The following is a 23,399-nucleotide window of genomic DNA, read 5'->3' as shown; positions in this document are numbered from 1 at the left end:
CACCTATGCCAGCCATGTCTCATTTCCTAAAAGAGTAAAATTGTGATCTAGACTATGCACCACTTTGGGCAAATTCCTGATTGGTTTAATATTGTTAAATGTATGCCTGTTGCTGATGGAGATGACTGTAAATGGACTATTAAATACATTGGGTGGCAGCTGGCAAAAAATTGAAAAGGAGAGCATTATCATCAGACTTCTTTTACTTAACAATAAGTTGTTTGTTTTTAATATTCCTGACGGCCTCATATTGTAACTTAGAGAAACTGTTAATTTAAATAAGAGCTGGGTCGAGGGGCGTCTGAGTGGCTCAATCAGTTGGGTGTCCAACTCGTGATTTTGGCTCAGGTCATGATCTCAGGGTCCTGGGATTGAGCTCCACTTTCGGGCACCACGTTCAGTGGGGAGTCTGCTTGGGTTTCTCTCCCTCTGCCCCTCCCCCCACATTCATTCTCTCTCTCTCAAATAAATAAATAAATCTTTAAAAAAAAAATAAGAGCTGGATTGATAAACATAGAGAAGGAAAAGCCATTTTAAAGAATTTGAATCAAGTTTTGTATGCCTGAATATATTATCAAGCACTGCTTAAAGGGTGTTACATGATTTTTAAAGGTTTTTAGATTTTAGCTAATAACTTCATTTAGTTAATAACTCTTCGTATGTCAGAGAATTGAATAAGAACGCCTTGGTGTGAAGTTCCTGGATTATCTTCATGCATACTATAGCTGTCTGCTGTAATCCTTACTACAACTTTGCGTTCAAGTACTTTCCCATTTTCCAGGTGGAGGGAACTGAAGCTTTTAGAATGTACCTTGTATCAAGAGTCTGTGATTAGGAAGGATAGACCTCAGATTTGCATCTATGATCACATAACCCAAAGCCTCTGCTCTCCTAGTCCAATTTTTAGAGGATACTTACTTGCATGAGTTTCAGACTTAAGAGAATTCCAAACTTTAAGGAAAATGAGATGAAAATAGTTTTTGTATGTATTTTTTTATTGTGCTAAAATGTACCTAACGTAAAGTTTGCCATTTTAGCCATTTTTGGATGCACAATGCAGTGGCATTAAGTATATTCACAGTGTTCTACAACCATCACCACTATTTCCCGAACTTTTTCATCATGCCACACAGAGACTGGGTACCCATTAAACAGCAGCTTGCTCCCCTCTTTCCCCAGCTGGTGGTAACCTCTATTCTACTTTATGGCTCAATGAAGAAAAGATTTTTTAGTGAGAGTTTTGTTGATGTTAGATGATATAAGTTAGGTTTTAAATTTCTTTGTATAATGTTGATTATACATGCATTTCTTCTGAATAAGTACTGTGTACTTCAATGCAAATTAAACGTTATTTTTGTCTTTTTAATTCTTTGTCTATTCTATTTTAAACAAAACATTATAATTATATATGCTAAGTACAGAAGCCTTCCTGTTCTCTTCATTTTATTTAAATGTAAACAATTGGTGTGAGTTTAAGAGAAAGTAGCTCTTTTCTCTGAACCTTAGTAAACTGCTTTTATACATTGTTCTAGTTAGAGCTCCTGGAGGTAGCATTAATTAATCTTAACTGCTTTTGCAGTAAAGTTCATCAAAATTGTAGATTTTTGATGAAAAAATCCAAAATATGACAATCATTTTGCCAGCCGACATAAATTTGTATTATGTTCTCCTAGCTGGTGGTTGTATATGATTTGATTCAAGCTATTTTTTTTTAATGAACATAGAATGTAATTATTGCCCATTGTGTATTCCATTAGTAATAGTTACTAGGATGTGCTCTATATTTTGGCCAGACCCTGGACTTTGGTCTTTTTTGTTCCATATACCCATGTGGTTGTGAAAAATCCAGAGCTCAGGTTCACCTCCTCTACCCTCCACTTTGACCTTGAAATGAAAGCCAACTCTGCTTACCTTTGTGCATTCCTACTTTTACATAGTTTTTGCCTGAGTATTCTTATATTCTTACCAGCTCATGGATTCATTTCAGTAGATATTTTCTATATTTTTCACTATTTTCAGTTTTCAGTGGTAGGATCAGTTCTCTGAACTAGTCCACCAGTGGAAATGAAAGTGGTCTAAGAGACTTTGACAAGAGATTCATTCACTCCACCTAGTAAATAATATAATAGGAGCATGGGTTTTGTCTTGGTTAGCCACTGTTTATCTCAACGACTTCTTCCAAATCAGTGTCAGTTACAGAACTGGATGGAAAAAGTTTTGTTTTTTTGTTTTTTAATTTTATTATGTTATGTTAATCACCATACATTATATCATTCGTTTTTGTGGTTTTTTTTTTTTTTAAGATTTATTTATTTGACAGAGAGAGAGATAGTGAGAAAGGTAACACAAGCAGGGGGAGTGGGAGAGAGAGAAGCAGGCTCCCCGCTGAGCAGGAGCGGGGCTCCATCCCAGGACCCTGGGATCATGACCTGAGCCAAAGGCAGACGCTTAACGACTGAGCCACCCAGTCATCCTCATCATTTGTTTTTGTTGTAGTGTTCCATGATTCATTGTTTGCGTATAACACCCAGTGTTCCATGCAGAATGTGCCCTCTTTAAATGCCCATCACCAGGCTAACCCATCCCCCCGCCCCCCCCCCCCCCCGCCCACCCCCCACTCCCCCGCCCCGCCCCTCCGCCCAGCACGTCCCCCCCTCCCCTTCCCCCCCCTTCTTTTTCCCCTTCTTAAACATATTTTTTTTTTTTTTTTTTTAACATATAATGTATTATTTGTTTCAGAGGTACAGGTCTGTGATTCAACAGTCTTACACAATTCACAGCGCTCACCATAGGAAAAAGTTTTAATATTAGCTGCCGTGTCTTGCTTTCATCTTCTAAAGGAACTAAAGGAGCCTAGATTAGGGAGAGCTGAACCAAAAATTCTTTCTCTAGCCTAGGTCTGTAAGAAACTTTAAGTCTTAAAAGGGGATTTGGTTTGAGATTTGTTGAGCAATAGCTTTCTTTTCACTTGCTTTTTGTACTGTATTCAAAGCTGTTTCTTACTGGCTTTAACGTTAACTGAGGTGTAAGAGGGAAAGGAATGTTATTTGCATATGTGGGGGGGGAACAGATTGGGGAGTGGTGCTATTTAATCTGAATGTTACCATTTGTAAATTTTCGCTTTTTGCCCTCCCAGTCCTCTCCTGCTTGTGAGCCTTAAGATTTGGTTTTAACCATCTTCTCTTCTCTCATTTGGTGATTTTACTATATGGTCTTGATTAATAGAGGATTACTCCCAAATCCCTCTCTCTAGCCTACTTCTCTTTCAAGGCCTTTATGAAACCCTTGATGCACCTTGAATTTGCATTTTCCACAAATCCCTAAGATAAATTCATTCTCCATAAGCACCTCAGGTTTTGTATTAGTTTCCTAGGGCTGCCATAACAGAGTATCACAAAGTGGATAGTTTAAGACGATAGAAATTTATTATCTCACAGTTCTGGAGGCTAGAAGTCTGCAATTAAGGTGTTGGCAGGACCGGGCTCTCTCTAGGGCTTTAGGGAAGAATCTTTTCTACACCTAGCTTCTGATATTGATATTGCTGGCAATCCTTGGCATTCCTTGGCTTGTAGATGCTTTACTCCAGTCTCCGTCTTTATATGGCTTTCTCCCCTGTGTGGTTGTGTGTCTGTGTCCAGATTTCTCTCTTCTTATAAGAACACCAGTTATATTGGATTCAGAATTTACTCTAACCCAGATGCCCTCATCTTAATTACCTGTGCAGAGAACCTCTTTCCAAATAAGGTCACATTCACAGGTATCCAGGTTAGAACTTCGACATATCTCTTCGACATATCTCAATCCCATAACAACATAGTATATTTCTCCATTTATGTAGTTCTTTTTTAACTTCTCTCAAAAATGTTTTATAGTTTTCACTATATCTTGTTGCGTGCATTTATTAAGTTTTTCCCTAAGTATTTCATGTTTATGGATGCTATTGGAAATAATATTTTTTAAATTTCATGTTCCAAACATTTTTCATTAGTATATAGAAATACAATTGATTTTGTTTATTGGTCTTGTGTATTGTGACTTTGCTAAATATTAGTTCTAGTAGTTTTTATGTAGAGTCTTTAGGATTTTCTGCATAGACAATCTGATTGTCCTGCAAATGAAGACAGATTTTCTTCTTCCTTTCCAATTTGTATGCCTTATGCTTCTTTTTCTTGCCTTAATGCATTGGCTTTTGATACTATGTTAAAATGGTAGAACAGACATCCTTGCTTTGTTCATGATGTAAGGGCAAAAGCATTGTTTTTTGTTGCTAAGTATGATAATGGGTGTAGATTTTTCATAGATCTTCTTTATTGGGTGAGGAAGTTTTCATTTATTTCTATTTTAGTAAGAGTGTTTATCATAAATGGCATTGGATTTTGTTAAATGCTTTTTCTTTGTCAATTGAAATGATTGATTTTTTCTGTTAATATGTTGAATTGCATTTATTGTTTTTTTGGAACATTAAGCCAATTATGGATTCTTGGGATAATTTACACTTAGTCACAGTGTATTTCCTTTTTATATATTGTTGGGTTTGATTTTCTAATATTTTCTTAAAGACTCTTGTGTCCATATTTATGAGGGGTTGCATCTATGGTTTCCTTTTCTTAAAATGTCTTTGTCTGGTTTTGGTATCAGTTGATTTTCAGCAACTTTATTATCTTGTACCTTGTGTTGTTTTATGTTTTTCCTAATTGAAGTTAATTGAGCTTCTTTGACATGTGGATTGGTAGTTCTTATCAAATTTGGAAGATGTTTAGGTAATTTCCACTTATCTCTTTTTCTACAGTGTTTAGTCTGCTGTTAAGCTCAACTGTGAATTTTGCAATTTAGATATTGTATTTATCAGCTATAAGTAGTCCATTTTTTTTTAAAAAGTTTGAATTTCTTTTTTCAGTTTGTGTATGTTTTCCTTTAAATCTTTGTATATATTATGATAAGATTTTAGAAGTTCTTTTCTACTAATTCCATCATCTTGATCATTTCCGGGTTTGTTTTTATTGACTGTTTTTACCCCTTGCATTGGGTTACCTTTTCTTGTTTATTCTCTTAATTTGTAATTTTATTTGTCGTTCTTAAAAGAGTGTTGAGTTTTGATCTGGCAGGTAATTTAGTTACTTTCTGATCCTCCTAATCCTTTTTGGCATATTATGAGCTTTGTTAGTGTGGGTCTAGAACAGTGTTGTTTAATAGAATTTTCTGCATTGATGGGTTGGTTTTGCCCTTCTCCTAAGGTATGACATTTCTGAGGTCTCTGTGGAATGTCCCAGGTATTTTGTGAGCGCTCTTTACAGTGGTTGGTTGGGGGGCTCGTGTTTCCCAGCTCCTCTGTAGTAGTTCTTCTCCTGGTCATTCTCCTGGCCTCATGGAATCTCATACTGCACATAACTAGCTTAATATTTAGCCAAAGACTCAAGGAGACCCACTTTCAGCCTTTTGGAGCCCATTTTCTTCACACATTTCCTCTCTGGTACTCTACCATACAAATTTCAAGTACCTTAGCCTTCCTGAACTCCAGTCTCTGATTTAGTTAGAGTACTGTGGAATTTTGGAATTGGTTGAGAACTTGAAGGTCAGTTGTTCTAGCCTGTCCCACAGCCTCCTTAACAGAGGCTTGTTTGAGGCACCTCTTTTCAAATTACATGGCTCAAATTGTAGAAAGTTCTTAGATGGTAATACTGAGTCAAATTCTATTTTCCACAAACTTTACTGCTCATTGGTCTTATTTCCACCTCCTGTAATTTCACAGAATAGAGCTAAACCCCTTAGATTATTTTATCTCATAGCTGTTTAACACCTGTTCTGTCCCTCTTTTTATTTCTTTGCCTAAAGCATCTCAGTTATAATACTATTATCTCTTGTGTATATTATTCTTATCTGTATTTTAAAATGCCATGTATGGGGGCGCCTGGGTGGCTCAGATGGTTAAGCATCTGCCTTCGGCTCAGGTCATGATCCCAGGGTCCTGGGATCGAGCCCCGCATCGGGCTCCTTGCTCTGCGGGAAGCCTGCTTCTCCCTCTCCTTCTACTGCTCCCCCTACTTGTGCTCTCTCGCTCTCTCTGTCAAATAAATAAATAAAATCTTTTAAAAATAAATAAATAAATAAAATAAAATGCCGTGTATGTATGCATCTCCCAGGGTGATATTCAGAACTGAACTGAGTCTTATAAATGTGGCCTGTATTGGGAATAGTGAAACATCCTTGATCTGGATACTTATCTGACTTTCAGTGCCTTTAATTACCGTCTCTTATTACCTTCGAGATTAAACATCCTGACCTTTTTTAAGTTATTTGTAATTAAGCTTGCTGGTTTATCCTTTGCATTTTATATGCAGATTTGATATGCATTTGTCTGATCTGCACCCCAGTAAGTGAAGTGTGGAACAAGACAAGTTCAGATGCAGAGTTCTGTTAGTTACCTCTAGAATTCTTCCACTTGTTTGGTATCAAGTACTTAATCTCTGGGTATGTTGGTTTAGCCAGCTAGGAATCTGCCTATCTGTAGTATGGGGCTCACATTGTTCTGTTTTGTTTAAGGTTGCCACCAGAGACTTCGTGTGCAGCTCTGCTGAAATTAAGTCTTTGTGACATTCTCCTGGTCTAATAATATACTAGTAGCTTTACACTTACAGCATGCACACTGAATGCTCCTTTTTTAAGTTCACACTCTACAGATCTACACTACTGTTTTTTCCTTCTAAAAATTGTGACTACTTCCACTTTTCCATAATTTTTAATATATTATGAACAGTGGTTCAATAAGCAAATCTCTTAAGTTCTTTTAATGTCATAAGATAGTTGTCTGTAACAGAAGGCTTGAATGTTTGTAAAGTGTCAGAGCGCTTTTACTGTTTCCTCCATACCTGGACTAATCACATGCCTGCTGTCATCAACTACTGAGATACTATATAACAAAAAACTTAATTCAGAGCTCTAAATCAGTATGACACAAAGGTATTAATTAACTGGTAAAATTCCCATGTTACCATAGTTTTAAAATATTTTTTTGTTATCGAAGCTAATTTTTTTTTGTCAGTTTCATATTTCTTGAAATTTATACCACCTGAAGAATAAGAAGCCCTGATATGTGGCTTTTAGTGAAAGAAATGAACAAAAAAACCTGCTTTGCTTTATTACTTGCTATTAAAATTGGCTGGAATTCAAAATGATAAAAGCACAATTGGAGGGTTTTGACTATAGTGTTCACATTTTTCTATTATAAATTTGGTTATAGTTTTCCACAGACACAACATTTGTATAAAGAACTCTGGGATAGGCTATTTCCGTCCATGAGAATCCAAAATTATAGACACTGATGTCAATGCAGATGAGGTTAGCCTAATTTGGTCAAGGGAAGGACATGCTGAGTCTCTATATGGATAGCTAAAGGCTATTGCCAAGATTGACAGGTGTCCTGTGGGTGGCAAAGAGCCCCAGGAATAAAATTTGCACTTGGATTACTTCTCTAAAACACAATGATCAAAGTCATGTCTTGTCTTTCTATTGATCACAGTTTTAAAATAGTGAGGTCTGCTTTTAATACTTTCATTTTTCAGATATTAGTTTTATTAGCCCCAGAAAGGTAAAAAGTTTTATACTTTCTTCTTAAAGTATCAAATTCTGTTTTTGAAAGTTTAGTTGTATTCTGTGCACTAATTTTTCTAGTATAGTCTGTTTTTTTTTTTAAGATTGTATTTATTTTTATTTATTTGACACAGAGACAGAGATAGTGAGAGAGCACAAGCAGGGGGAACGGCGGGCAGGCAGTGGGAGAGGGAGGAGCAGGCTCTCTGCTGAGCAAGGAGCCCGATGCGGGGCTCGATCCCAGGACCCTGGGATCATGACCTGAGCTGAAGGCAGACGCTTAAGGACTGAGCCACCCAGGCGCCACTAGTATAGTCTGATTTTTTTGTTACTCTGCCATGTTTCACTAGGCGGAGGTGAGAAAAATTAATGTAAAAGGATACATTTGTTATTAGTGTAAAAGACACAGTTCTTTCTTTATGGAATAATAAGTTACATGATTCAATCTGGAAAGATTAATTTTTAGGAGAATTTTCTATGAAGTAAACATAATGTAAAGGAGTATTCGTACTAATTTGATAACAGCTTTTGCTTTTATTTCATCTTACTGAAATATTTTTATTATTAAAGGAAGTCCTTGCAACTGATACACATAAATTAGTGGTAAATATTTCATATTTCAAAATAAGAAAAAAAATTTAAAGCTATTAGGTCCATGCCATTAAGAAAGTTAAGTGTACTGTTGAGATTTTTGTAAGATTTGAGTGATGTGCATGCATCATTAGCAATGATTTATGGGGTTTTTGGGCATAAATTCAATAGCTATTTCTTTTTTTTTTTTTTTTTTAAAGATTTTATTTATTTATTTGAGAGAGAGAATGAGACAGAGAGAGCATGAGAGGGTCAGAGGGAGAAGCAGACTCCCTGCCGAGCAGGGAGCCCGATGTGGGACTCGATCCCGGGACTCCAGGATCATGACCTGAGCCGAAGGCAGTCGCTTAACCAACTGAGCCACCCAGGCGCCCCTCAATAGCTATTTCTATTCAAATAGAGAATTTTCTAATCTGGGAGGATCGTGTCTTGATTTTCTCTGTATTTCACTGTCAGAGTATAAATTTAAGAAGATGTTGGGGAAACCACTTTAGGGAGCCAACCTGTTCACCAGTGTGAAAAATGAGTCAAGACCCTCACTCTCCTAGGGCTCGGAAAAGATTTCTAAGGGCCCTAGGCAAGCACAGTGTGAATTCCCTTTACGGACCATTGTGATTTCAGTGAAGTCTATTGTTGGGTTGAAGCTGGAGTGATTTGGTCAGTATCATTCTTAAGTCTTAAATATTTAATTCTGATTTGGCTGAAATTTATTGAGAGCCTACTATGAGCAAGGTATTCTTGTATAGATGTTATCTAAGTCCTGTGAAGGCGAGGAAAATAAGGCCCAGCAAAGTGGTAACTTGCCCAGGGTCACTCAGCTCTTGGCGGTAAAGCTGTGACATAAACCCAGGCTCTTGTCTCTAAACCCAGTAGAATTTTGAGGTGATAGAAATAAATTCAACAGAAATTCACTTAAATGAGAGAACTTTTAGGACTGCCTTTCTTATGTCGTTTTTTTTCTTAATTCTCTGTCTCAATTCTGATTATTTCCTGATAAATCCTTCCTTTTTAGACTAAATGAAAGTGCAGATTCTTGAGCTCATCTTTAATCAAAAAGACTTTTATAAAAATATTTAAGTACCAAAAACAGCAATCTTATATTTGCTTCTCAGAATTTGACTCCTTAAGCAGCTGATTGGAAAGGAAGTGTGAAAATGAGAAGTCCTTCTGGGCTGAGCATCATGGTAATGGGCTAATTCGGAGGGTGCAGCATGGGCTAGAGCAGCAGATAGCAACCTCAAGCCCGTGTTAGCCCCTGGCCCAGGCCGCACGGCCCCTCTCCCATGGTCACCAGCATTGCTCCTGAGACTTGGGCTAATACGCATTCTGCTGCTTGGTCCTTTTCCTGGGCATTCCTTCAGTTTGGTTACTGGAGCTCTACTAGAATACAGAGAATAATGAAAGACCCTGACAATCTCCTGTCACACCTAGTTTCCTGACAAAAAAGTCTTCTCCGTTTGTGCAAGGATTGCATTACAGCTTGTTGCTTCAGTAGCAGGAAGAGATATACATAATGTATAAGGTAGAGTGAGAAATTTATGACCATGTGTTATGAACGGTTTCAATTTAGGAAAATTTTGATTTAGATCTGCTAATTTAATTTATGCTGCTTTTTGACAGGTCTAGAATTAACTTTTCTTTTAAATAAACTTCTTTGTACTGAGGATTGGATCATGAAAATAGCATTACATTAGTATTTGACCTGTTGGGCTATTTCAAATACTTTAGAACCATCCTTTGTGGACTGTTGCCACGCAGATGCCTCTGTCTTGTCATGGACTGCAGTCTGTGACGGACCTGTCATGTCCCGAGTATTTCTCCAGCCAGCCCCCCCTTTCATCTCTAGCACTCCGCGCAGGCTCTTCGCCCCTCTCCTGGACCTCTGCAGTGGCCAACTGAACTGCCTGTCCAGCTCCCACCCCACACAGCTGTCCTTGACCAGAACCTGCGAAAGTTCTTTAGGTTGGGATTAGCTGTTAGGATGAAGGTAAAACACCTTCGCACGGCCTCCACTTTGACTCGCCCTGCTTTCTAGCCTCCCCTGGTCTTCCTGTCTCTTCCTTCCTTGCTTTGTTTCATAGCTGCTTGGCCGTCATTGGTTGTCGTGTCTGCCCCGATCATTCTTCCTGTCCTCTTCATGTGCTTGCCCCTTCGTTTCAGGAACTGTGGGAAGAAGTCCCGCTCCTCTGCAGTAGGTCAGATGCAGACGGTGTTGGCAGTTCTTATCCCCACTTCACTGTACTTGTTTGTTACAGTTGCACTTTTATATTTATGTTTGTAGACTTTGGTTAAAGTAGCCTCTGACTCAACTGTAAGCTTCACAAGGGCAGGAGCCATTTCTGTTTTCACTGGAGGATTGTGCCCCTGGCATCTAGCACAGGGTCTGGTACATAGTAGAAGCTTAACAAATACTTGCAGAATACTTGAATGAAAGTTTCATGAAAGACTTTCTCAGCAGTACTGCCTGCAACCTGCTGGCTGCTGTGAGGTCATGAAGGTGGATGAATATAGGCACACTTTGCCATTAGAGAGTTCACTCACCAACCAAGAGAAGAAGGTGACGTGTACCAAAAATATTGTAATATAAGCTAGATGGCAACTAGGACTTAGAAATAATATACTTTTAATTGTCTGAAAATGCACCTTTAGACTGGCCTTTGCCAGTAAATCTAAAATGAGTGAATTACAGTGTTAAATAGGGCAGACGGTATTTATGAATGGCTCTAACATTCATAAAGTAATCCTAGCCCTAAAAGAAGTAAAAAGCTGAATACATTCAGTGTTAAAAGTTGAAAAGATAGACTAAAATGCATTCATATTTTTAAGTGCCAGGACATTATACCTGTGGAGGTGGTCTGTGTGAAAGAAATGAGGAAATTTTGTGTATTGCCAAACATTTTTTGAAAGTTCTGTCAAAGCACTCTGTTAGTATTAAGCTGTAGAAGTGTTTGGGGCTCGCCTGGGACCTTCTTGTGTCTATTTTGTGAGACTGTTAGGTCAGCCCTCACTAAGTTTTTTTTTCCTTTCCTCTTCCAACATTACTTACGCTGTTCTACCCCAACTCTGGGGTTGTGGCCTTAAGCACGCGCTGAGGAGGAAGGCTGCCTGGCTGCGCATTCTCAGAGGAGTCAGGTGATCTGGTTTGAAGGCAGCTGCTTGAGGTTCCAGGCAGTCGGTGTCCCCTCTCCTCTGCCTCGGGACAGCTGGTTATTATCAAACTCGTAACAAGTCTTCCTTGCTTATTGCCTGCTGGGAGAGGAGGGAGATTATGCAGTGGGCTTTTGACTGATCCAATGGGAATTACATTGATCTGGTGTCTGGCTGTGGTTCTTCTCAAGTGGATCGCCTCTAAGGTAGGCCATCTTTATTTTTAGGATTGTGACATTAATCATCAGTTTATGTATTTGGTTGGAATAGAATTGCTAGGAGTTTCTCCTTTGGCTTCAGTTTTTTTCTCTGATTAAGAGAGCTATTCGAGTTTTACCTGTCAACTGAAAAGCTTAATTGTAGTTAAGCGTGGACTTTTTATTCTTTTCCCACCCGATTCCTCCTTTCAGGGGCTTTTTAGGGTATCATTCCTTGGTGTCAAAGTAGCTTCCCTCAGTATCATTCCCTTAAAGAAGTTTGTGATTAAAGAAATATACCTTTTAAGATTAAGTAATTATTAATTTATACTTTTGGTGTACATATTTTAAATATTCTTTTTGGAGATAAAGAATTTACTTATATGTTAAATGTGTAGTTGTTGAGAATTTCTAAACAGTTATGAACTTTTTAAAAATGAAACACTACCCTCTATCATGTTCTCTGTTAAAGTCTACTACCAGAATGTGTACCTTACTTATAATATGTTGGAAAAAATGTAAGATTATTATGTATCTGTTGTTTTTGAACTTTAATTCTGAGTATCAGGCTTGAGAAATGCTGGCTAGAATGCTAGCCCTTTGCCATCTGGAAAAAAGTCTAAAACTAATGTAGGAAATATTTAAGATGATACTATGTGAAATTATTTTTTCTATACTTGTATAAAAATGATTATATCTTTCATCCATCATGCAGCTTTTTTCTTCCTGTATTTAAGAAATTGAAGAATATTAACTTAAAATTTATAAGGCCATCAGTATTTGCAAAGGAACCTAAAGCTTCCATAAAGTTGTTTCTTTTTCAAGCAAGGTTTTAATCCTTGGTACATAATTTTTCACATAATGTTTTAAACATAATTGTCCCTTATTGAAGTAGTCTTGATTTCTTAGTGAATATGATTGAAGAAATCTCTTAAAGAAAAACAGTGTGCTCAAATTTTTAAAATCCTGTGTTTTATAAGTTAAGAATTAATTTTGTTGTACTGACAGCTATTTACTCATTGTTTTTAAAGGATTAGCTCACCAGGTTATTGAATGAAGGTCAAGTTAATATTAATTCATTGAGTTTTGGATGTTTTTAGAGACTTTTTACTTTTTTTCTAACCAGCAAAAAAAAAATTTTTTTAAGAGAGAGAGCGAGAGAGCGAGAGAGCAAGAGCAGGGGGCAAGGGGGACACGGTGGTGGGTAGGGGCAGAGGGAGAGAGAGAATCTCAAGCAGGCTCCACGCCCAACGGGGAGCCAGACACAGGGCTTGATCTCATAGACCTGAGATCATTACCTGAGCCAAAATCAAGAGTCGGATGCTTAACTGACTGAGCCACCCAGGTGCTCCCCCCAAAATTAAGCTTTTAAACAAAAAGAATGTTAATATTTTAAGTTTGCGGTATTTTTGAAAAATATATTGTTTTCATAGGCAGGATACTGTTCAGTGGATCAATGCAATGTTTTAATAGACAAACATCAGCATGTTTCTTTAGCATGTGTAAGATGAATATACTCTGAAAAAGCTCATTTTACTACATCAGAGAAAACTGCTTTTAAAATTTTGGCTGCACAGCCATCTTTTGTAATCTGTTACTGTTGTTTGGTAATGTTACCAAAAAATGTATTTAATTTATTTAGTACTACTGTGGTTAAGCCCTTTGACCATCAGTTTACTAATCCACCAAATGGGGCCAACAAAACCTATCTTATAAAGGTCTTTGTATGGGTTAAATGAGATTTTATATGAAAGCACCTGTAACATTTTCTGACACAAAGTAGGAGTTCAGCAAGTGTTAGTTAATGTATTATTACTTTTCCCATGTAAGGGAAATAAACAGGCTTTTGCACAGTAGATCATTTTAGTGGAAAACTTGAACAAGATAAAAACAATGGCACTTAAAATATCTTTGCTCAGTTTTTAAAAATGTTTGTCTTTAAAAGTTTCGTATTAACTAATATTGGAACAACTTTTACACCTTTTGTCACTCACTTTGTAAGTGAGATCTTGTGTGGAAGAGTGATTCATCCTGATTGAAGGTGAGTGAGTGTCCTACCAGGGCACTCAGAAGTCCTGTTAGCGTGGCAGTGGATCCTTTGGAACCTTACAGTTTAACTTGTTTACGCTGCTGCTGTCAGTTTCTGATTAGCTCAGCCACGCCCATGTTTTGACCTATACTAGTTTGCTTTACAAGCTGTTCCCAGGATGGCTAAATTAGAAGAGTCACGGGTAGAGGCGTCTGAGTTCTTTCCCTTCAGTGGTGAGGTGAGGTGGGGATGTGGATGATAGCACAAAGTGTTTTGTGACTGACTGCGACACAGGATTGTCATTAAATTCGTTTTACTCTTTTAATAAAAGTAGGATTTTACTAGTATTTGGCTTTTAAGATGGTAATCTTTAAAAAAGATGTGTTAAGTCTATGCTGTAGTGTTGGCATAGAAAGCACATATGACTTTGGTTTAAAGTAACTAATTCTAACATTTAAATCAAATTGTTACAATTCATAATTTATAGTGTATTTTTCCAAAATGAGTTACTTTAGGTTGTTCTACCATGATTGTTTAGTGAGAGAATTTAATAATATTCATTTTAATCTTGGTCTGTGAGGAGATAAATGAATGAAGTATCACTCGGGATATATTTGTTGATAGGCTCAGATAGATCTATTTTAAAAGTCCATCCTTTAAAAAAAAAATTGTCTCATTTGGATTTATTTTATAAGAGTTATGTCTTGTCGCTTAATATAGCTTTTAAACTAAGTTATGTGTGGACCAGACTTAAACTAGTAATGAATAGAATAACTTGAATAAGTTGTACTTCAGTAAGTAATTTGTTAATATATTTAAAATTAAATTCTAGTCTTTTGCCAGGTTTTTATTATGATTGATATAGACCCTATCATTTTTATATTTAAATTAATGTCTCTATAAATAAGTCTAAAGGATTTACCTTAAAATAAATTTAGTATGTCATAGTTATAATCTAGATTATGTTCACTAACAAGTTTTTGATTTATACTATTTAACAGAGAGCTGATAATAGTTTTTCTCAGTCCTTATATGTGAAGTGATAAATGAGATATTACATTCCTAATTAATGGCTGTTTTAGTAAATAGTCATTCTACATTAAAAAAATAATAAGGTCAATCACTCTCTTAAAGAGGGCTATTAGAGATGGCAAGTCATAATTCGTTTTCATAACCTATTTATCCAAGTTGTTATTGGACACTAGCAGGTTGATAGGTATTGACCATGACAGGCTATTACACAGTGATATCTTTAGCTTCACTAATATGTCTTGGCTGAGACTAATATTTATTTCCACATATATGCTCTCCAGGCTCCTAGGTTTTCCTCTAATATGGTGGTATTAAGGGGAGGCCTGTAATCTTACTAGATTACAGCAGGATCAAACAGCAGGTGCAAGAGGTGCCTTTTAATACCAAGTGATTACAGTGGCTGTTTGCTCCAAAATAAATAGTTTACCCTGAAACTATTTTGGTTTACACTGCAGTAGGCTTCCTTAGGAGAGAGATTCTGTTGGTGGAAGACACTATAAGCGTGATGCTGCCAGGAACGTATTCTGTATGATTTAGTCCCTTGGGATTTGAGATCATGCTTTTCTTTATAGATTTCTTTGTAGTAGATTCTCATTTTACTTTTTAATTTTAATTTGGTTTATTTTGTGAATAGATAATAACTACACATACTACAAAATTCAGAGGATAAACACTGAAAAGTCCTCCTCCTACCTCTGTGTCTCTCGGGCTCCCTGGAGACAACTGGTGTTGAAAATTAGAATTTTATTTTTGTTTGAACTTCTGTTTCTTTTATGTTTTCTGAACTGTTGTTTTTTGTTTTTTGTAAGGATACATGAAATTATTAAGTTTAATTGACATTTGTCTCTTACATGATAAGCATTAAGGAGATAATGACTTGGGGAGTTATTTTGCAAACTACATTCAAATAAGGATTTTAAATAAAGTAAATTTCTTTATAGTGATCATTTTTCCTTGAGATTTCTAGGTGTATGTTGAGGAATGTAAATCTCATGCCAGAATTTTGTGAGGGAAGAAGATCATTAATCTGATATATAAAAATATCTCATTTCTTTAATGTTTATTTCTTTTGTTAATGAAGTTGAGCATCTTGTCTTGTGTTTATGGGCTTATTGTTTCTTTTCCTGTGAATAGTATGTTTATGTCCTACCTGTTTTTCTACACTCTTATTATTTTCTCACTGATTTGTAAGGCACTTTTTGTTCCTTTCATTTTTAGATAGAGTAGGGGGAAATTCACCCATTGTCCTATCTGTTGAACTCATGTTGATCCATCTTTCATGACTTCTAGACGTGTTTTATAGAACGGTTAGAAAGGCCTTTCTAATAGGAGGTTTGGTCAATTTCATCTTCTAGATTTTTAAATCTGTCTTTGTATCAGTTCTGTTATTCATGAGTTTATTCATCAACTTAATAAACTATTCACTAATTTATTTGCAATAAACCTACTCAGTCACTCATTTACCAAATATTTATTTAGAATCTACTAAAAGCTACTGTTTTAGGGGCCAGGGCTACGGTGGTGAATAAGACACACAGTTCCTGCTCTTATGGAGCTTCTGTTTTAGAACGAGCGAACAAGATAACACCAGCTAAGTGCCATAACAGAGCAGGAAGGTAGGGCTGTGGGAGAGGGTGGCTTTCAGGTGACATTAGATTTGGTAGCCTTGGAATGCCTCAGTGAAGAGATGACATTTCCTCTAGAACCAAAGAGATAAGGAGGAACAGTGATGCAGTGATCCTGGACAGGGAACAAGTATAAAGGCTGCACCCATGGTACAGCTAGGAACAGCAAGGAGGCCAGTGTGGCTGGGTTGTGGTGGTGAGGACAGGGTAGGGGGACAGATCATGGAGGCCTTTGGAGATCAGAGTTTGGTGTTGCACCTTATTCCAAGTGTGTGGAAAGCCACTGGAGGATTTTGAGCAGTAGCCGAGTTGTTCACTGTTGCTTCTATGTGAAGAGCGGACTGGGGGCCAAGAGATGCAGCAGGAAACAGCCAGCAGCCCACTGCAAGAGGCCAGCTTAGAGGTGGTGGTGCCCGAGAAAGAAGGAAGAAGTGGAGCTAGAGAATGGGAGAGGAGTGTGAAGGTAGAGTTGGCAGAACTTGTGGAGGGTATTTCAGCTCTTCAAATTTATTTTGTTTTAGGATGTATATTTTAAATTTGTAACATTTGTTATTTTTATAATAGCTTTATTGGAATACAATTCACATACCATACAATTTACCCATTTAAAGTATATAATTCAGTAATTCTTAGTCGTATTCACAGAGTTGTGCAGTCCTTGCCACAGATAATTTGAGAACACTTTCATCCCTTGTAGATAGAAACACAGTACCATTAGCATCCGCTCCCCATTTCTCACCAGCTCTCCCCACTCTAGACAACCACCAGTCTACTTTCTGCCTCTATGGATTTGCCTGTTTGGGACATTTCATATCAATGGAACCATACACTGTATGGTCCTTTGTGACTGGCTCTTCACTCAACACACTGTTCTTGAGGTTCAGCCATGTTGTAGATGCATCAGTACTTCATACCTTTTAAAGTCTGAATAATGCTTTGTTGTATGGATATACTTCATTTGTATTAATCCATTCATTCGTTGCTAGATGTTCGGGTTGTTTTTAGTTTGGGGCTATTATGAATAATGTTGCAAACTACATTTTTATATCTGTTTACTTTTAAACACAAAATATATTTTAAAACTTCTCTTTCAGTGGTACCCTGTTCTTTGTTTTATAGATTCAGTGTTGTCTCAAATCTCTTTGAGTATACTAATTATATTTTTAAAACTTCTCTCATTTCTTGCTAGCCTCTGGGCCATTTGGTTTTTCATCTTGTTCCATTTATTTCTAGCCTGATGGGTTTCGTCAAATGATGGTTCTTGTTTGATTATTCTTTCATGTTTAAATTAAGGGAATGGTAAATAGTTGGACCGTATCTCTTCTTCACTTCTGTCTACCTCTGCAAAAGGTCTTTCCCCAAGTGAGCTTGTCTGACTCCGACATTAACTTTCTACCTATTCCATGTTCCTTACTCTGTATCCACTTTTATGGTGTTGCTTCATTATATTATAACTGTCTTCTTCACAACTAGAGATTTTAAGAGCAGATGTCATATCTAATTTCATTTTGTATATTCAGCTTTTGCACAATAAATAATAAATGTTGGTTAAATTTCATATCCCATGTAATTGCCATGCATTAAAAATGTGTGTATGTTTTTTTCTAGAGGCGTGGAGCTATTTCCTATGACAGTTCTGACCAGACTGCATTGTACATTCGTATGCTAGGTAAGCAGTATTTATTTTGTACCAATATCCGTTAATTTTGTTATCGTGTAGCGTTACTTGAGATTGAGGTAGTTTTCATTCGGTTGCTTTTCATCGCTGTTTGCAATAGAAATAATCTATTATTTTGAGGTTTAAAAGTCTTGAAACCAATATTGAATGTTATGTGAATAAAGAGAGGCCTTTTAGAGTACTTGAGTCTCTGATTTAATAACTGGGACTCTTATCATTAGTACACAATTTTAAATTGAACTAGAGTATTCTTCATAAAAAAGGGTCCTGATCACATAGTCCTGTCATTGCATGTATTCTCTTCTCACTTGGCTGGCGAGGAAGACTGTTGGTCTTCTCCCAGTCTCAGTTCTTAAATTTTTCGTGTATTACTCAAGTCCATAAAGTAAAATGAATTTAGATTGTGTATATATGTATCATTGTTTTCTCTCTTCACCAGATTTTTCTCCTCATCACACACTCCTTGATCCCTTGTACTTTAATTCATACTATTAGAAATGTACAATTAAGATTTACTGGAATCTTGCAGATTTACTTCTCTTTTCTTTTTTTTTTTTTTTTTAAAGATTTTATTTATTTATTTGAGAGAGAGAGAGCGAGAGAGAGCACGTGAGAGGGGGGAGGGTCAGAGGGAGAAGCTACTTCTCTTTTCTTAAAGGAGTCTTCTGTGACTCCTCTCCTCATGCTCAGAATTCCTTCCTCAACTTCTAAGATATTGAGCCATCCATATTCTTCACCTTTCTCTGGGTTTTTTGTTTTTGCCTCTTTGACTAATTCTTTCCCATCCTCTTAAGCCTAAGTGTTCTCCAGTGCCCTGTTTTTGCTTTTCTTCCTTTTTTTTTTTTTTTAATTTATTTATTTGACAGAGACAGAGATAAGTGAGAGCAGGAACACAAGCAGGGGGAGTGGGAGAGGGAGAAGCAGGCCTCCCGCCGAGCAGAGAGCCCAGTGCGGGGCTCGATCCCAGGACGCTGGGATCATGACCTGAGCTGAAGGCAGCTGCTTAACAACTGAGCCACCCAGGTGCCCCCTTTTTTCCCCTCTTTAATTTACCTTGTGTGTCTGCCTCAACTCCATTCTACTGTAATATGTATTTTTTCCTCGCTAGTGTGTGGTCTTTTCCTCTTTACTCTCTCTGTCTCTCTACAAACACATTTGGGATTCTGCTCTCCTGAAAACAACTTTAGACTCCTATTTTTTTTTTTAACTCTGTAGAACATCTCCACATGAGTGTATTGTGGGTACCTGACATTTAATTGAGCAGAGGCACATAGGTAGAGGCAGGGAGACTAGCTAAGGAGCGAGAGCAAGAACAAAACATTTGTGTTCCCAGGTCTGTTCATTTTTCAGTCCTTTGCCATCTCAGCACATAACTCCATTCTTCTGGTTGTCAGATCAGAAGCCTTCGAGTCATTTTTGACTCTTATTTCTTATCCACTTCATGTCTACTTCATCAGCAGATCCTCTTGGCTGATACCTTCAAAGTATATCCAGAATTTCACCACCCTTGATGCTGTTACCATCACGATCTGAGCCATAGTTATTTTTTTTATTGTTAATTATAGTCACATTGTTGTACATTAGATCTGCAGAACTTACCCTGCATAACTGACACATGGTTCCCCTTGAACAGTATCTCCCCATAGCCACCCCCCACCAACCCATAGATTGCTTCATTTCTTACACTTGCTCCTTAGCTAGTCTCCCTGCCTCTACCTATGTGCCTCTGCTTGATTCTAGTTTATGTGGCCAAAGTGAAGCTTTTGAGAACTAAGTTAAATCAGTCTCACTCCTCCATTCAGAATCTTCTGATGGTTTTCTCAGATGAACAGCCAGAGCTATTAGGATGGCCCACAGAGGTCCAGCATGAACTGGCCCTACCATCTCTCGGACTTGACTTCTCCCTCACCTCAGTCCATCCATGCTGGCCTCTTTGCTTGACCTTGAACATGCCAAGCATGCCCCCCATCTCAGGGTATTTTATTTATTCTTTGTTATGCCTGGAAACCTCTTCCTCCAGATAGCCACATGGCTCACTGCCTCACTTCTTTCAGGCCTCTGCTCAAATACCTTTTTTTCAATGAGGCCTTCTCTGACCACCCTAGTGAGTCCATTCTCCCCTACTTCTTCCCCCCCTCCCCGCCCCTGCCATTCTTCTTTCCTTGCTTTAGTTTTTTCCAGGTTACTTATTACCATCTTCCATAGAATGAAATCCTTACTTGTTACATTATTTGTCTTCATGAAAGGATAAGCTTCATGAAGCCGGGGACTTTGTGTGTTTTGCTCACTGCTGTACTTGCAGTGCCTGACGTGTGGTGGCTGTTCACTAAGAATTTGTTGCAGGGTGAAGGAATCGCCACATGAGAGAGCTGATTAATCACTATGGGATGACACAAACGTTGAAGGAAATGATGGCCTTACTTAGAGAAACGAGTGAGCCAGGAAGGCCTTCTAGGCAAGCAGAATTCAAGGGCACAGGTGGCAGGGATGAAGACCTAAAGGTTATGAACTTGGAGGCTGTGGAAGTATAGTGGGGAAAGTGCTGTCTTTGGAGTCCACAGAGTAGGTTTGTATCCTGACTCACCCTTTACTAGCTTTTATGGCATGGGCAGGCTACTTAACTTCTCAAAGTCTCAGTTTCTTCATCTGTAATGGGGACTAAGATTCCTACCTCCCAGAGTTGCTTAGAGAATTAAATAAAATAGTGCCTATAAGGCACAAAAAGAGTGTCTGGTACATGCTTCCAGTGGTTATTTTGCTGTGTGGAGAAGTAGATCTGAAATTCATATGAATACATGTAGAAGAAACAATACTGAGCTTATACAGGCCAAAGTTTAAGACCCAACTAAAGTCCTTGGGTGTATGTCCACTATCAGTGAGAAAAGAGAAGATTGATCAAATTAAACATTTAAGGCAAAATCTTGAACATTTTATTTTTCTGTACATTCATAAAATTTTAAGGTGCTTAAGAATGGGTCATGTATTTTCTTTCATATCTCTTATAGTCTAGTATGGTGGTGGGCAAGGGGTAGACACTTAATATTTTTCTCTCTGGATTTTTAGAGTTTTGTGCTGAGGATTTTAACTCCATGTGAATAATAAGATATTAGGTTCAACTGTCATATACTTGTCATGTTTCCGAATGCTAACTTTAAAATTTAGATTGTAATTATTATTATTATTATTATTATTATTGTAGAGGTAGATTAAAAAAAGAAGTCCACCTAGCCATACAATTCAATATTGAAAATTTGTAAATCCCTTTAAATAGATCAGCTGTTAACTGCTTACTCCATAAGTACTTAGTGGGCCAGTACTTATGAGTATGATACCACATAAACCTTTGTTGCATATGGGAGCTTCTTCCCAAAATGGCAGCCTTCTAAGTTTATTTTTTCTTGATTTTGTCCAGGAGATGTACGTGTAAGGAGTCGAGCAGGATTTGAATCAGAAAGAAGAGGTTCTCATCCATATATTGATTTTCGTATTTTTCATGGTAAGTGTTGGCATATACAGTATTTCTCTTAGGCTTTCAGTAAATTTCAGATTTTCATAAACTTATGTAATTTTTCAAAGGAAAAAAAAGTTATGTTTGGAATGTTTTAAAAAACATTGGGTCATGATAAATGACACTTTATTTCTAGATAATGTTAGTAAATGCTTAGAGGCAATTAGAATTGTAAAGTATAAAATATGAAAGCTGATATAGTTTTTCTTCTCCTTTCCAATTTAAATGTGAAATTACTTTGGTACATTTTTTTCTTCTTGAAATATATGTGTGTGTGTGTGTGTGTGTGTGTATAATGTTTGAAGTTGTTTTATTCCATATGTTTTGTCTTCACTACTCTAGATAAAATGTTTTTGTGCAAATGACATTTTATAAGGTATTTTCATAGTTAACAAGGTGTATCCTGGTTTATTTGAAAATACTCTGCCACCTTTAAAGATGTTTCATAGAATGCATATTTTGAAAACAAACATTGTGTGGGTCTGGCCCACAATGGAGAAAATGGAAAAAACAGAACTTCTAAAACCCTTAAATAGTAAACACATTATCTGTTTCTGGAGGAGCTCCACTTTTGGAAATGTTGGATAAATTATTTGCATTAACACTCCATTTAAAAGAAAAAAAACAAGAAAAACTGGACAAAATATGGAAGACATGTATTTGAGTATATCAGAATGCTGTTAAGACAGAGATGAATCTGGCATTTGGGCTACTTTCCCCCTTAGTAGCATCTGTCAATTCTGGGAAAGGTGGATGAGAAGCTGAGCAGAGTTTCTGATGGACACTTAAGGCTAAAAAAACAAAAACAGCTGTTGATATCCCACCAAGGTTGGGGCATTGGTCCTGGTAAACCCTCTGTGCTCCATTTGGAACCCCAAAGTACTGTACCTTAGAAATAAATCCCAGCTATGAAATGTCTCAATCCGTGATTAGATCAAGGTGATCTGTGACTTCAGTACCTCTAGCCACCTACTTGAAGTAAATGTTAATCCTCTTTGAAGGAAGGTAACATTACCCTGAGTCTCAAATTACCTCTAAATTTTTCATATGCAATATCAAGCACTGAATTAAAAATAAAAAAGGCAAAAGGAGATAAGGCAGTGTGATGAAAAATGAAAAGGAAACAACAGTAGAAACATCCATAGGAAATTCTAATGATGGAATTATTTTACATGAGCTTCAAAATAACTAAACATAATTTGCTGTTGGGGAAAAAAGACCTGATTAAGAATTTCAGTAGAGGACTGCAAATTGTGAAGAAAAAAAAAAAGAAATGGAAATTTAAGACTGAAAAATAACATACCTTAAATAAGAACTCATTGGAGATGGTGTTAACAGCAAATAAGACCAAAATGCAGAGAGAATTAGTGGATTGGGATATTAGGTCAGAAGGAAATAATTTAGAATGAAATACAAGCAAAAGATAGAAAAGACATATAGAATATGTTCTAGTTGTTGATTGCTCTGTATCTGTCAAGAATCGTGAAGAACCTTAAGATTTTACCTTATAAGTTAACAAATAAATTAGCCTGTAATTGCTTCCTGGTTGCTGGCGGAAGACACAAGACTCCTAGGTCAGAGACAAATGACTTTATTATTCATGGCATAGCAAGCAACATGAACATAATATTATGTCAGTTCTTCTAGCCCCAGCACATCCTGCAATGGCAACACGGAGGGTTTTATGTGGATACTGTGCACACAGTGAATTTGCATTACCTCCGCGAACTTGGGGAATATACCCCTTTTACAGTAATACTGCTCTTTGTCCCAGAAAAAGATGTTACTTGTCCCTCAAGGTTGCTAGCTGCAAACACAAGAAATGGCCTGGATAAGGATCTGGTCAGAGCTTGGGATTCTTGTCACACCCAGCAAGAATGTGCAGGGACACTCAGGAGTGTCCTCTGTGGAGGATTACTGCTCCCAGTAGTAACAAATGACTCCAAACTTACTGGCATAAAACAACACTTTTTTTTTTTTATGTTCATGATTCTGAGGGTCAGGA

General features: G+C 37.2%; 1 protein-coding gene across 5 annotated transcripts in view; it reads left to right on the top strand.

Annotated features, from left to right (window-relative positions):
* Nucleotides 1-23,399, top strand: part of PDE7A (phosphodiesterase 7A) — a 121,900-nt gene that overhangs the window by 39,512 nt on the left and 58,989 nt on the right. For 4 of the 5 annotated variants that reach the window (XR_004301430.1, XM_032421523.1, XM_032421522.1 and 1 more), the window contains exons 2-3: nucleotides 17,817-17,877; nucleotides 21,299-21,382. Coding sequence is in view for 4 of the 5 variants with exons in the window: in XM_032421523.1 (XP_032277414.1) it covers nucleotides 17,817-17,877; nucleotides 21,299-21,382 (145 nt within the window). In the remaining variant the exon portion in view is untranslated. Of the gene's footprint in view, nucleotides 1-10,243; nucleotides 11,532-17,816; nucleotides 17,878-21,298; nucleotides 21,383-23,399 lie in introns of those variants that run through there. The other variant, XM_032421524.1, reaches the window with a different exon arrangement.

This window comes from Phoca vitulina, unplaced genomic scaffold, assembly GCF_004348235.1.
Source record: "Phoca vitulina isolate PV1807 unplaced genomic scaffold, GSC_HSeal_1.0 scaffold25, whole genome shotgun sequence".
Taxonomy (NCBI): domain Eukaryota; kingdom Metazoa; phylum Chordata; class Mammalia; order Carnivora; family Phocidae; genus Phoca; species Phoca vitulina.
The sequence above is the reverse complement of the archived record's forward strand: the minus strand, read 5'-3'. Positions and strand labels throughout refer to the sequence as shown.